This window comes from Chanodichthys erythropterus, chromosome 9, assembly GCF_024489055.1.
Source record: "Chanodichthys erythropterus isolate Z2021 chromosome 9, ASM2448905v1, whole genome shotgun sequence".
Taxonomy (NCBI): Eukaryota; Metazoa; Chordata; class Actinopteri; order Cypriniformes; family Xenocyprididae; genus Chanodichthys; species Chanodichthys erythropterus.
The window spans coordinates 18227801-18243955 of NC_090229.1; the positions used below are offsets into that span (position 1 = coordinate 18227801).

At 35.8% G+C, this 16155-nt stretch overlaps 1 protein-coding gene across 4 annotated transcripts in view; it reads left to right on the forward strand.

The window, feature by feature from the left end:
- dock8 (dedicator of cytokinesis 8) overlaps nucleotides 1-16155 on the forward strand; it is a 64675-nt gene that overhangs the window by 1520 nt on the left and 47000 nt on the right. For 3 of the 4 annotated variants that reach the window (XM_067394887.1, XM_067394885.1, XM_067394888.1), the window contains exon 2: nucleotides 12291-12396. In XM_067394887.1, coding sequence (XP_067250988.1) covers nucleotides 12291-12396 — 106 coding nt within the window. Of the gene's footprint in view, nucleotides 1-12290; nucleotides 12397-14984; nucleotides 15071-16155 lie in introns of those variants that run through there. The other variant, XM_067394889.1, reaches the window with a different exon arrangement.

A 16155-nucleotide genomic window follows, 5' to 3' on the forward strand; every position in this document is an offset into this window, starting at 1 on the left:
CTGTATACATTGCCCCTAATGAGCACTCAATGGCTTTGTCAAAGCTGAAAAACAGTGTTTCATGCCCAGTAGCATCCTGTATCAGCACAATTGTTATTGTGCTGGATTGGCATCAGAATTTGATATCCTCGCTTGTATTTGGAATCAGATGGAAAGCAGAGAAAGTACATGAAAAGATTGTAGGGTATGCACAATATATAATTGGATATTTAATTGTGTAGCTCATTATTTTAGCATTTAGATTACCTTTGCCATCATCTAAAAGTAACTTAAAATTATTCTTTACACTAATAATTTAATAACAGTCAGTGTTAAATAAAATCTTAGCAAATATCAAATGAATATCCATTTATTAAACATTTTTAATATACATTATATTACTGTATGCATGAATTCAACACACTTCATTACTGAAGTGTTAGTGTTAGTGTTTTTTTTTTTTTTTTTTACAAAATATAATAGAATTTTAATATCAGTCATTTTTTGATTATTTGCCATAACATGATTTAAATGGTTAGTTCACCCAAAAATGAAAATTCTGTCATTTATTACTTACCCTCATGCCGTTCCACACCCGTAAGACCTTCGTTAATCTTCAGAACACAAAGAAGCGCCGAAAATAACTTATTTAGTGATTGCCGATTTCAAAACAATGCTTCAGGAAGCATCGGAGCACAGATGAATCAGTGTGTCGAATCTGCTGTTCGGAGCGCCAAAGTCACTTGATTTTAGCCATTGGGAGTTTGACACGCGATCTGAATCATGATTCGACACACTGATTCACTGTGCTCCAATGCTTCCTGAAGCAGTGTTTTGAAATCGGCCATCACTAAATAAGTTGTTATTTTGTTTTTTTTTTTTAAATATTCACTTTATAATATTAATATTGAACCACTGTACTCACATGAACCGATTTAAATATGTTTTTAGTACCTTTATGGATCTTGAGAGAGGAAGTGTCATTGCTCCCTATGAAGGCGTCACGGAGCCATCGGATTTCAACTATAATATCTTAATTTGTGTTCTGAAGATTAACGAAGGTCTTACAGGTGTGGAACGGCATGAGGGTAAGTAATAAATGACAGAATTTTCATTTTTGGGTGAACTAACCCTTTAAATAATGTCAAGGGTCTTCCAAGCTTTATAATGGCAGTGAATAGAGGATGAGATTTTGAAGCCCAAAAAAGTGCATCCATCCATCATAAAAGATATCCACACAGCTCCAAGGGGTAAATAAAGACCTTCTGAAGCAAAGCAATGCGTTTGTGTAAAAAAAAGTCCATACTTAAAATTTAAAAAACTAAAATAACTAGTTTCGGACAGATGGCAGTGCGCATCGATTTGTGGTAAAAGAGTAAACTCTGACCCAACAAGTGACGTGTTGACGAACGCAGAAGCACAGATGAGAGAGCAAAACACCGGTCACGAATTAGAGGTCTAAAATTACAATTTTTAAAGAGAAATGTCAATTTTGATATGAGAGAAGAGGAGCTTGAGTTTGTTGCCCAGCCCTATTTGTCAAAGCTTACGCTACTCCTACATCGCATCAGGACTCGGGGTTACTCTTTTGGCGTAAGTTGACTTGTGTATGGCCATCTAACGGAAGCGAGTTAATTTAATTTTTAAAGTTTTAATATGGATATTTTTCTTACACAATCACATCACTTCGGTTCAGAAGGCCTTTATTAACCCCTTGGAGCCGTGTGGATATTTTTTATGATGGATGAATGAATGAATGAATGAATGATGGATGATTTTTTTGGGCTTCAAAATCTCATCCTCTATTCACTGCCATTATGAAGCTTGGAAGATCTAGGACATTATTTAAAGGAACACTCCACTTTTTTTGAAAATAGGCTCATTTTCCAACTCCCCTAGAGTTAAACAGTTGAGTTTTAACGTTTTCGAATCCATTCAGCCGATCTCCGGTTCTGGCGGTACCACTTTTAGCATAGCTTAGCATAGTTCATTGAATCTGATTAGACCGTTAGCATTGCGCTTAAAAATGACCAAAGAGTTTTGATATTTTTCCTATTTAAAACTTGACTCTTCTGTAGTTACATCGTGTACTAAGACCGGCGGAAAATGAAAAGTTGTGATTTTCTAGGCTGATATAGCTAGGAACTATACTCTCATTCAGGCGTAATAATCAAGGAACTTTGCTGCCGTATCATGGCTGCAGCAGTGCAATGATATTACGCAGCGTCTCTCACAAACGTCTCCATGGTTGCAAGGCACGTTCCCTGTGCAAGCAGGGGCTCACGGGCGCTGCATAATATCATTGCACTGCTGCAGCCATGGAACGGCAGCAAAGTTCCTTGATTATTACGCCTGAATGAGAGTATAGTTCCTAGCCATATCAGCCTAGAAAATCACAACTTTTTATTTTCCGTCGGTCTTAGTATACGATTTAACTACAGAAGAGTCAAGTTTTAAATAGGAAAAATATCAAAACTCTTTGGTCATTTTTAAGCGCGATGCTAACGGTCTAATCAGATTCAATGAGCTATGCTAAGCTATGCTAAAAGTGGTACCGCCAGAACCGGAGATCGGCTGAATGGATTCGAAAACGGTAAAACTCAATTGTTTAACTCTAGGGGAGTTGGAAAATTAGCCTATTTTCAAAAAAAGTGGAGTGTTCCTTTTAACATAACTGATTGCGTTCGTCAGAAAGAAGAAAATCATATACACCTAGGATGGTTTAAGGGTGAGTAAATCATGGGGTAATTTTAATTTTGAGAAAAAATTTAGATCTAAACCTTTCAAGAAGAAATTAATAGATATAACCTAGAGCATGCTATTTTGTGCTTTAGGTTTATATCTGTTGTCACGGCAGTATTGGGTAACTATGATTAAGTAATTAACAGTCACCATTTAACTTCCTCTTTGTAATAGGAAATTCCAAATGACTCACTGATGGTAAAGAGATTATAGACAGTAATAGAGAATATAGATCTTAGTGTCTCTTATACAAAACCAAGCAAGCACTAAAAATCCCTGAGCTGGTCAGCCAGTAGAATGATTCCCAGATTTTCCTTCAAGTGCAACCTAACCAGTGCAATCCACAGGGGGCTTGATACTTGCTGTGGAGGCAGCTGCTGTATTGCACAAGCTGAACTCGTGCTGTCTCATGCAGACAGCTTTGAAAAGGAGGAAAATGTCAGCACATACGCTGCAGATTTCTCCTGGCTCATGCAACACCCTCTATGTCCCTTCTCATTTTCAGTGACCACACATTTATTTGCATGAATGATGCATTCACACATGAAAAGTCCTCTGAGCACAGCTGTGTTTTGTTATGAAGAAGGGTGCCCTGGGGTTTTTGTTTGCTCTTTATTCCGTCGTCCTTTTCATAATCCTTTGATTTTTCTAGGTGCATTTCACTATGAGAAGTGACATTAAATGTTTAAGGACAGACAATGTGAAAACAGAATGTAATGAGACGTGGCAGATAATAAACGAAAGCCCTCAGTCAGCAGAAAGGCTGTAGTTGAAGGAAACTCTTGCCATATCACGAGAATAGTTCTTTAATTTCATCTATCTTCAGCTGATGTTGACCTTCAAGGGAAGTTCCACACTAAAGCAGTGCTCTTGCACAATACTGTTATGAGGCTCCCTGACCCACAATCATACTTGGCTGAGACAACTAAGACAAACAATCATAGTCCGCTCTCTTTGGAATGTGGCTGACGCTGTCATGGCTGTAATTGTGTTTTACAGCGGGTTTGTCATTGTGCTCCATCTGTAATGGGGAAAAATAAGAACAAATGTTGACTTCTGTTTTGTTTTGTTTTTTGGGAAGATTTCACTGTTTGTTATTGACAACTGCATGTCCTATGGAATTCCTTCTGAATGTGTATTTTATCTACATTACATTGAATTGAAAGTTTAATTAGAATTAAGTCAATATTGTGCACTACAGTTTAAAAGTTTGGGGTCAGTAAGATGTTTTGACAAAAAATTAATACTTTTCAGTCTTCATAATTTTCAGCAAAAAAATGCATTAAATTGACCAAAGCACGGTAAAGACATGTATAATGTTAAAGGCGTGACTTTGGCAGTTTGACACGTGCTCCAAACCACAAAAGATTTGTAAAGCTTCGAAGTTTCATGAAGCAGTGTTTTGAAATCGCCCATCACTAGATATTGTCATAAAGCCATTATTTTGTTTTTTTTGGCGCACAAAAAGTATATTCTCGTCGCTTCATAACATTAAGGTTGAACCACTGTTTTAAATACATCTTTAGTAGCTTTCTTGGCATTGAAAGTGTTAATTGTCTTGCTGGCAATGCAGGCCTCACTGAGCCATCGGATTTTATGAAAAATATCTCGGTAACACTTTAGAATAATTGTCTGTCACTAATAAGTAACTATGCAGGAAGTAATGCAGGACTAATGAGTAGTACTACATTAACACTTCAGCTACTACTATTAACTAATATAGAAACAAGCTTAACTAATCAGATTTAACTAATCAAATTTAGAAGATAGTTCCTAGCTAATCAGTAATTACCATCATTAATAACTAACTAGCTGACAAATTGTAAAGAACATTATCGTGTGTGTGAGACGTAATCAGTCATCATTTTTACTCTGAATATAGTCATAAAATGTATCATCAAGTGTTACCTAGTCACTATGCAGGAACTACTAGTGATCTCAACTATTATTTTAAAGTGAAAACATCTTTTTCATCTTAAAATAATGGTCCAGATCACCAGTAGTTCTTGAAGAATGACTAGGTACTTGAGTAATTAGTGATGTATTTTATGACCACATTGAGGGTAAAAAAAAGACAATTGCTCGCATCTCAGACACTTTAATGTTGTGATTAGTGATTGATTAGTAATTCTTTATAAATTGTCATAGCTACCTATTAGTTCTTAATGATGCTAATCTCATTCTCTAATTACTGATTAGCTAATAAGGAGCTATCTTAGTCCTAAATTTGATATTACTTACTGATTAGTTAAGTTTGTTTCTATATTAGTTAATAGTAGTAGCTGAAGTGTTAATGTAGTACTACTCATTGGTCCGGCATTACTTCCTGCATAGTTACTTATTAATGGCGAACCATTATTCTAAAGTGTTACCAATATCTTAATTTGTGTTTTCCGAAGATGAATGAAGGTCTTACGGGGGTGGAATAACATGATTTTTGGGTGAACTAACCATTTAAACAAGATTTCTTTTTAAATAAATGATAATGCTTGTTTACATCTGAGCGCATGTCCCTTTGACGCAGAATACAGCAGTGTTGTGAATTTTATACGGTTGATGGGAAAAGTATTCTTAAATGCATTATAAAAATTGTAATAATTGGTAATAAATTATTATTTATGGTATTTTGAAGCGCCCACGATAACAATATCGTGCATATTCATTATCGTGATACAGTGGCTACGGAAAGTATTCAGACCCCCTTAAATTCTTCACTCTTTGTTATATTGCAGCCGTTTGCTAAAATCATTTAAGCTCATTTCTTTTCCTCATTAATGTACACGCAGCACCCCATATTGAGAGAAAAAAAAGAATTGTTGACATTTTTGCAGATTTATTAAAAAAGAAAAACTGAAATATCACATGGTCCTAAGTATTCAGACCCTTTGCTCAGTATTTAGCAGAAGCACCCTTTTGATCTAATACAGCCATGAGTCTTTTTGGGAAAGATGCAAGTTTTTCACACTTGGATTTGGGGATCCTCTGCCATTCCTCCTTGCAGATCCTCTCCAGTTCTGTCAGGTTGGATGGTAAACGTTGGTGGACAGCCATTTTTAGGTCTCTCCAGAGATGCTCAATTGGGTTTAAGTCAGGGCTCTGGCTGGGCCATTCAAGAACAGTCCTGGAGTTGTTGTGAAGCCACTCCTTCATTATTTTAGCTGTGTGCTTAGGGTCATTGTCTTGTTGGAAGGTAAACCTTCGGCCCAGTTTGAGGTTCTGAGCACTCTGGAGAAGGTTTTCGTCCAGGATATCCCTGTACTTGGCCACATTCATCTTTCCCTCGATTGCAACCAGTTGCCTGTCCCTGCAGCTGAAAAACACCCCCACAGCATGATGCTGCCACCACCATGCTTCACTGTTGGGACTGTATTGGACAGGTGATGAGCAGTGCCTGGTTTTCTCCACACATACCGCTTAGAATTAAGGCCAAAAAGTCTATCTTGGTCTCATCAGACCAGAGAATCTTATTTCTCACCATCTTGGAGTCCTTCAGGTGTTTTTTAGCAAACTCCATGCAGGCTTTCATGTGTCTTGCACTGAGGAGAGGCTTCCGTCGGGCCACTCTGCCATAAAGCCCCGACTGGTGGAGGGCTGCAGTAATGGTTGACTTTCTACAACTTTCTCCCATCTCCCGACTGCATCTCTGGAGCTCAGCCACAGTGATCTTTGGGTTCTTCTTTACCTCTCTCACCAAGGCTCTTCTCCCCCTATAGCTCAGTTTGGCCGGACGGCCAGCTCTAGGAAGGGTTCTGGTCGTCCCAAACATCTTCCATTTAAGAATTATGAAGGCCACTGTGCTCTTAACCTGAACCTTAAGTGCAGCAGAAATTTTTTGTAACCTTGGCCAGATCTGTGCCTTGCCACAATTCTGTCTCTGAGCTCTTCAGGCAGTTCCTTTGACCTCATGATTCTCATTTGCTCTGACATGCACTGTGAGCTGTAAGGTCTTATATAGACAGGTGTGTGGCTTTCCTAATCAAGTCCAATCAGTATAATCAAACACAGCTGGACTCAAATGAAAGTGTAGAACCATCTCAAGGATGATCAGAAAAAATGGACAGCACCTGAGTTAAATATGAGTGTCACAGCAAAGGGTCTGAATACTTAGGACCATGTGATATTTCAGTTTTTCTTTTTTAATAAATCTGCAAAAATGTCAACAATTCTGTGTTTTTCTGTCAATATGGTGTGCTATGTGTACATTAATGAGAAAAAAAAAAATGAACTTAAATGATTTTATCAAATGGCTTCAATATAACAAAGAGTGAAAAATGTAAGGGGGGTCTGAATATTTTCCGTACCCACTGTATATCGCATTACCAAATATCGGCACGTCTACTTTCTATTCATCAAAGAATCATGAACAACAGTTTCCACAAAAATACAAAGCATCACAAATGTTACATACTACATTAATAATAATGACGATGCTGAAAATTCAGCTTTGATATCACAGGAATAAATTAAATTGTAAAATATATAAGTTATTTAAAAATTGTAATACTATTTCACACTATTTCTGTTTTTATTGCATTTCTGATCAAATAAATGCAGCCTGCATAAAAATATTTTTAAAATTGTACTGACCCCATACTTTTGAACGATAGTATTTATACTAGAAAAGGACATGGTCTGATATTAGATATTTATTTGATTTCGTCTGTTTTAAGATTTAGATGATCATTTAGCACTAAGTTAAAGGGATATCGATACATTATGGCAAAGATTAAACCCTTGTATAGCTCACCACTCTATTATGTTGGTAATCTAACAGTTTTGGTTACCATTGACATTTTTCCTGTTTGAGTGAAGTGTCCCTTTAAGGGCGCAATTTCAATATTGGTGCATCCTTGATTAAAAAAGCATACAGATGTATTTTAAATTGATGTGGTGAGATGCTGGAAAAACAAGACTAAATAACCAAAGGCGTCTGTTTGACGTGTGACCAGCAATTTAAAAAGCAGCACAGACAGAACTTGCTCCAACACTTCCCCTTCACCCTTCAGAAGTACTTCAGTACCTGTTTAAGTAATCAGTCGAGTAGTCAAAATGACCCAAATGTCTATAGAATACAAACAATTACCATAAGATTGCATTACAAAAGATTTATGATCATTGTAATCATCATCAAAAAGTCTATAACAATTCCAGAAGAGAGACAGATGTTCATAAAGTGTGAACTCTTTGCATGTTGTGTGTGTTTGTTTGCATGAAATGTTCCCTATAATCACAGCTCCTGTCAAAGTTGATGGAGAAGAAGGAGGGTCAAATTGAGACTCGTCTCTTTGCACCCTATGTCATTAACTCCAGTGCTGAGAGCAGTCCATGATAACACAGAATTTTATTGTGATGAATATTCCAGTCATACTAAGACTGTAACATTTTTGTGGATAAGAACGGTAGCTCCCACCCATCATAGCCTTTCATGTTTAATTGTTTTTCTTCAACACTTACCACTGCAACTGAATGCCTGGTTATTCTATAAAAGATCTGCTGTTATTGCAATAAATGAGTGAAACAGCATTCCGTCTTTGATTTTATAGACAAATGTGATTTTTGCTTTTAATCTTGCATAAGGTTTTACAGGAGAGATTACACCAGATTGACCTTTGTTCTGTAAGGACGTGCACTGTTATGAACAAGTGGTGAACATGTTGTGTGTGTTAAATATTCTCTGCAGTATTCTGTGATCTAGGCTGCATGCTATAATTCACGCCTGTTTGTCTTTGCTCTGCGGTTTCGACCGTTTGCATGCTGTCCTCTGTCCTGCCCCAGACTTGACTTTTAAAATAGTTAAACGAAGGCTGTGACTGATGTTGTGGATCTAGAAAAGCCGTGACAAATGAAAACCTATTTAATAATTCAACAAAATCTCCTTTAGTTTTTAAAAACTAGCTATTCAAGTAGATTTTTTGTATTGGCACAATTTACTGAACAGAGTCCTGAAAAACAAGAACAACAGCTACAGCATTTTTGACTTAACGGATGAATTTTGTAATGTTGTGTTTGAGGTAAAGCATTTTTACCTCAAACATGTTGAATATAAAGTGCAAATGATAACAAAAAGCCCTTTATCCTAGAACAGACAATCCGTGGAAATGCGTTTGGGGGGAAACATAACAGCGTTATGAATGGTGACCCATTTTTGGGGGCTGTTTAAAAGCGGGTACACAATAGCACTCTGTTGTATTGCAGCCCGGAAGGCTGGCTGCCAAATTCAATACCTCTCCGCTTCTCAGGCGAATCCTTCTGCTAATATCAATGGAGGTTCGGAGGAAAAACAGGCTGCGTTGTATGAATTGTTGGCTGAGACACTGTGGGAATGTGACTGAAGTCACATTCAGTCACATTGAATCAGAGTTTAATTCATTTCTAGGCTAGCCACAACATTGAATCAGAGTTTAATTCGTTTCTAGGCTAGCCTGGAGTATGTGTTCTAAATTCAGAGTAAATGTCAGTCATGGTGTGTCATTTTTACACTGTGAATTTCAATTTAATCAGTGATGCTGCAGCACGACAGGGAAATCTGGGACACTGTCTGCCTGATTTATTTATTTTTTTTCTTTTTCTACTTTGCCTGAAGTGGTTAGGAGGCACAGGTGCACAGCTGCGCTCACACGCACACACTCATCATAGCACACCCTATCCAGTGATGGGGGAACATCTCATTAAGAGTGTCTAAATCATTTACACTTTATTTGGGAATGTCACAACGTGCTGATTACTGCATGTTACAGAAGTATTTGTTGTTGTGCTCGCCTCTCAGCCAAAAGTACACAAATGAGTCTCTGATATCACAATCTACTTCATCAATATTTGATGAGACAATAAAATGTCAACAGCATTGATAATAATGTAAGTATGACCTTAAGTATACTGTAACAAAAAGAATCATGGGAAGCTTTGGGATGATGGTTAAGAAGATGTTTTGGATTCAAATGGGTTGGATATTTTAAGTTACTGATAACTGGAAAGCGAGGTAGAATATTTTTGTAATATTTCTTAAAGGGGGGGATCTAATGCTACTTCATGCATTCTGACTTATTTACTCTGTTAAAGAGTTGGATTCTCGTGCTAAACATGGCCAAAGTTTCAAAACATGAGTTGGATGTATGACGTATTTCTGTGCCAAATATACAACTTCCAGTTGTGGACATGTTTCGCCATTTTTTTTTTTTTTTTCAAGTATGGCCCTTTATCATGTAATAAATGGCGGAATTCCTTGTATGGGCACTTCTGCCTGATAAGCATGCACACACACATCACCCAGAGCAAGAGCACGCCCATCAACGCTCTTCGTTCGGGCTACGGAAGCTGAGAGATTTTTCAATAATGGCTGTGTCCCAATTCAGGGGCTGCACCCTTCAAAGGCTGCATACATCATCGAGGCAGTCTCATTTAAGAAAAGTAACCATTAGATTGCAAAATAAGAAAGAAATGACAGTATTTTACACCTCACAATGAATATCAGTCAATTTATTATGGTTACTTCTTAATTAAGATTAACATTCTCTGTAGGATGTAGCCTCTGAAATAAGACGCAGCTCCTGTCACCAAAGGAGTGTGTTTTGGTTGTGAGGGAAAGATGAACTTTTTCAGCTTTTTCAAAGGTTTTCACACAGTGATGCCATAGAAGCACTGTTGGAGGTAACGCATTACATTGTAATCGGATTACTTTGAACTAACTAGTAAAGTAACTTAAAATAAGTTACAAATAAGTAACGCAAGTAACACTGTGCAAACATGATGTATTTCTATGTAGTACTGTAGTTCTGGACTAAACATTGGCAGGAACACATCTCACAAAAACAGATTCAGTATTCCTCAAAATGAATAAAAACGCAAAACTCAGAATATTATGCAAACATGCAGTAATTAAATGTTAAATAACACACATATACTTTATGTATTTAATCTCACTTTATTAATTAATTATTAATCAATGTTTTGCTGCTGACCTTTGATGATCCGATTCAACCATATGAATAACCAAAAATGACTTTAGTTAAACACCACATATGTGTTTCTTTTTTATTGTTGTTTTTATTGCTGAAGTAAGAGTGTTGAATTTTGTCCTCCTGCATCCTATTATGTTACAGGTTGTGAATTTGCAGTTCCTTCAGCCTTAGTCTTATTCATTTCACTTTTAGTGTGAAAGGGCGTTTTGAACTTTTTGTTGTTGTTGTTGTTGTTAAAAAATAAACAAGCAAGCCCAGCCCAGGGGAAAAAGCAATGTAAAAGTAATGGTAAAACATTACTTTGCAAAAAAAAAAAAAAGTAACTAAGTAACACAAGGGAGTTTTAGTTTTAGGGAGTAAAGCAATATTGTAATGCAGTACTTTTAAAAGTAACTTTCCCCAACTGCATATAAGACACATTTTGGGTTCCACAAAAAAACTTATAAAAAAAAAATCTTAGTGTGAAGAGCATTTTAATTATCTAAAAGTTTTTTCCCCTATAAAGAACCTTTTGTGCAATGGAAAGTTTCCATTAACCTTAAAGGTTCATCATTTAGCCACTGATGCCAATAAAGATTTTTTTTAAAGTGTATGAAATAAGCTAATACTGTTTATTTTTTATTTAAAGCAGTTGCTATGTACAACTATACAGTGAAATGTAACTTCTTCTTTTTTTTTTTTTTTTTTTTACATAATATTTAATTAGTTCACTAACAAATCTGAAAATTATGAAAGTCTGTTTCCACCACAGTTTTTTTACTCTACTGTATATCTCAATTTTATATCTCACAATTGTGACTGCTTTCTCAGAAATGTGACTTTATATTTCTATTGTAACTTTATTTCTCACAAATTTGACTTTCTCATAAGTGAATTGTGACTATATCTCATAATTATAACATTTTTCTACTTGCAATTTCGATTTTATATTTCACAATTGAAACTTTGTATTTTACAGTTAGGACTGTTTATCCCACATTTGAGACATTTCATAAATGTGATACGTGCATTTAAATGCCACCTTTTTAATTTTTGTACAACGTCATGAAGCTCAAACTGTATAACATGGCGCTAACAATGCTGAAGTCATGGGTTTGATTCTGAGGTAATTAATGTAAAAATGCAAAGGAAAAAAAAAAAAACATTTTAAAGCAATGCAAGCTTTTACACTGAGGTTGAAACAGTTTTCAGTAGGGAGTAGAAATTGTGGCAATGATTCTACAATCTACTTAAGCTTATGATGCTTTTAGGAAATGCAGCCCTGGGCGATTGTATTGGTGTATTATTCATATCTAGGTGGAGGTGATCATGATGTACACAGTTACGGAGCTCTCTGATTTATTAATTTAACCTAAGCAAGTCACTTACCTTCAGGTTGCTGAGGGGGGACTGAGTTTAATGAGGAGTAATGTATGAGCTAACTGATGGGGAGGTTCATTCAGTGTGTGTAACTTTGCGTCTCACACACACATTCATACAGAAAGGAGTGTCTAAACAAGCACCTGCTGGTGTCTGCACAATTCCCCCCCGTTGGAGAATAATCCAGTGTTGCAGCTCTCTTTTCTGTTTCCTCTCTACCCTCTTCATCCTTGTCTCTCTCTCTTGTCTCAGGCACTCTTCGGCAGAGATCCGGAGACACTTCAGTGGGATTAGCCATGGTTCCCTGCCACACCACCGGCACAGTTACAGCGCCTCTGGCTCTTTCTGCTTCAACATAGTGAGTCATGCACTTTCACTGATTGATACTTCAATAGATTGAGTTACACAATTGAGTTACTTCACAGAAACAAACCCATTCTCTGCATACCAAGAGGTCATTCGCACATTACACATGGATGTATGTTTATGAACAGTTTATTCTGGATGTGATAATGGGTGTATGTAAATGTCTGTGACATCACTGTCTAATGCAGTTTGATTGTTGATGATTATATTTGTTATATAATATATTGTTAATATATTGACCAAATATATTGGTCAGTCATGGCATTGAGCAGTCAAAAGATTTTGTATAATGATTAAAAAATAAATGATTTATTTTTGAATTAAAATAAATACAATAATTACATAAGATATTTTAAAATAAAGTCAATTGTTTTAAATATATATATATATTATTTAAAACAATTGACTCCAAGCACAACTATGCAATATGCTTACAAAATCACATTTTTAATAATATTTGAATAAAGGGTGAAGATGATTTTCCTAGGCCGGACATCACTTTTGGCCAGTACTGTGTATAAATGTAAAAATTTTCTTTCTTATATTTCCTTAAGAACATTAGATATGAATGGTAAGTCCCACAAATGTGTGTATGTGAATATGTTTGTGGTTGAGCTGGTTAACCTGCGTGTGCTTCCTGTCTGCTGAAAATGGGTCAGAGCCCAACCTACCAGACCACTGCAGCTGGTGCTTTCCAGCTTATACACACACACACGCACATGCACACACACACACATATATATATATATATATATATATATATATATATATATATATATATATATATATATATACACACACTCTCTCTCTCTCATCTTTAATATCCATGGATTTTAGAAGCTGTTGTCTTCATATTCACATAATCTTCCCTGTGATGTTTTCCCATTTTTCACATTATAGACAGACTGCAAAGAAAGGCAAATGAAACTGTTATAGTAATGATATAGTATATATATATATATATATATATATATATATATATATATATATATATATATATATATATATATATATATATATATATATATATATATATATATATATATATAGTAATGAAAAATTCTTGGGATTAAAAACTGATTATATTTCAGTAATAATGCTTTAAAATGATTGATAAGTAGTTATAATTTTGGTATTTGAGAAATTCAGTGGGTTATGCATTATAGCGCCCTGTTGTGTACACTGTTTTCTTTACAGCATGATAAACCCATAAATGTATCTTTCATTATTAGTTGTTTATTGTAAAACAGTTACATTTTTAACCAATAGCATGGCACAATTTAAAGGTGCCATCAAACATTTTTTTACAAGATGTAATATAAGTCTAAGGTGTCCCCTGAATGTGTCTGTGAAGTTTCAGCTCAAAATACCCCATAGATTTTTACCCCAATTCATTTTTTTAACTGCCTATTTTGGGGCATCATTAAATATGAGCCGATTCATGCTGCGGCCCCTTTAAATTCTCGTGCTCCCCCGCCCACAGAGCTCGCGCTTGCCTTTAACAGCATAAACAAAGTTCACACAGCTAATATAACCTTCAAAATGGATCTTTACAAAGTGTTCGTCATGCAGCATGTCTAATCGCGTAAGTATGGTATTTATTTGGATGTTTACATTTGATTCTGAATGAGTTTGAGGCTATGCTCTATGGCTAAAGGCTAATGCTACACTGTTGGAGAGATTTATAAAGAATGAAGTTGTGTTTATGAATTATACAGACTGCAAGTGTTTAAAAATGAAAATAGCGACGGCTCTTGTCTCCGTGAATACAGTAAGAAGCGATGGTAACTTTAACCACATTTAACAGTACACTAGCAACATGTTAACGAAACATTTAGAAAGACAATTTACAAATATCACTAAAAATATCATGATATCATGGATCATGTCAGTTATTATTGCTCCATCTGCCATTTTTTGCTATTGTCCTTGCTTGCTTACCTAGTCTGATGATTCAGCTGTGCACATCCAGATGTCCTGCCCTTGTCTAATGACTTGAACATGAGCTGGCATATGCAAATATTGGGGGCATACATATTAATGATCAAGACTGTTACGTAACAGTCGGTGTTATGTTGAGATTCGCCTGTTTTTCGGAGGTCTTTTAAACAAATGAGATTTATATAAGAAGGAGGAAACAATGGAGTTTGAGACTGACTGTATGTCATGTCCATGTACTGAACTCTTGTTATTTAACTATGCCAAGATAAATTCAATTTTTAATTGTAGGGCACCTTTAACAAGTTAAGTATTTTATTATGGTTTACCATCTGCATTCTTACTAGTGATCTCACCGCCAAGAAATTTTAAAGTTCTTAAGCACTGTAAACATACAATACCTTTTCACTTTTTGACAGTGATCATCTAATTCCTTCAAAGTTTCTTAAAGTGAAGATCAAAACTTTGACATTGACCCATAATTTGATTTTAAGTTAACCGGCATTTGCTTTTGACTCTATTATGAGTGCTTATGTGCCCCTGCTATTTCACCATAGCTAGTAAGGGAAGTGGTTGTGATGTCACATCCTGCTTTTGGAAGCCCCAAAAGATAGAGTGCTTCATGCTGCTCAAACCTATTAAGGAAGAGTTGCTGAAACAAGTCGTTTTTATTTCCGGGCAACGCCATCTTGTCAGTTGCCCCGTAGTTTGTTCGCAAGAAGAATTTGGTGAGTATTTTGTTTCATCCATTTCAGATGCACTTGTTCTGTCTGATGTATGTTGGTTGCATTCAATTGGTAGATGCAGAATTGAAACTCTAGGCTAAATTTACACAATGCACACAGACTGGGTGGGTTGTTAAGCTTGATGGTGCCGAATAAAGACCAGGAACTGTTTTGTGGTAGTTTCAAAGAATCACAAGTAGGCCTCTGGATGAAAAACTTACTTTTAAACCTTTGTATTGTATAATGCAGATATATGAAACAGTCAGTTTTTGTAAATATTTGTTTCTCTTCACTGGTTTAGAGTGAATGGGGTTAGATGATCTACAGAAATAACATAGACCATATAGTATATCACTGTTTATCAGCAGTTACACTGCTCCTCCCCTGTCAACTGCTGATGTACACAAACCACACAGCAAGAAAAGTTTGAACAGTTGATATATTTAAATTCGGAGCTTTTTCACAGTCATTAATACAAGCTTTGTTCCCTGTACTACCTAAGCAAGCATTTGCTACAGCCTATTTCCATAATAGACGTTACTCATTATTCACTATTGTGACTTTATTTCTCACAGCTGCAGTTTTATTTTTACTTGCTGCAACTTTATATCTCACAGTTATTTCAAACTAATACTTACTTGTGACTTTCTCACTATTGAAACTATTTCTCACTTTCTCAGTATTGTGGTTTTAATTTTCACTATTGAGACTTTATTTCTCACTATTGTGACTTTATACCTCAAATTTGTTTTGTTTGTTTTTGATAATTGTACATTTATATCTCGCTATTGCATCCTTATACCGTACTTCAGGATCTTCAGTATTTTGCGATATTTCATATTTTTCAATGTTATCTCTTGTGTCTTGCAAAAAGTATAAAGTTCTCTCTCGGTTACCTTTTTTATTTTTTACTCTGCTTAAGCTTCCATAGAGATCAGATCAGTGTCTTTTCTAAGATAGACGCTAAATGCTTCAGACATCATTTTCATTGTGTCACAAACGTATCTAAACTGGTTGTTTATTGATTTCTCCTGTGATGGTATTCATTGTCTGCACCTTTAAATGCTTTTCAAGGTGTGTCAGAGTGA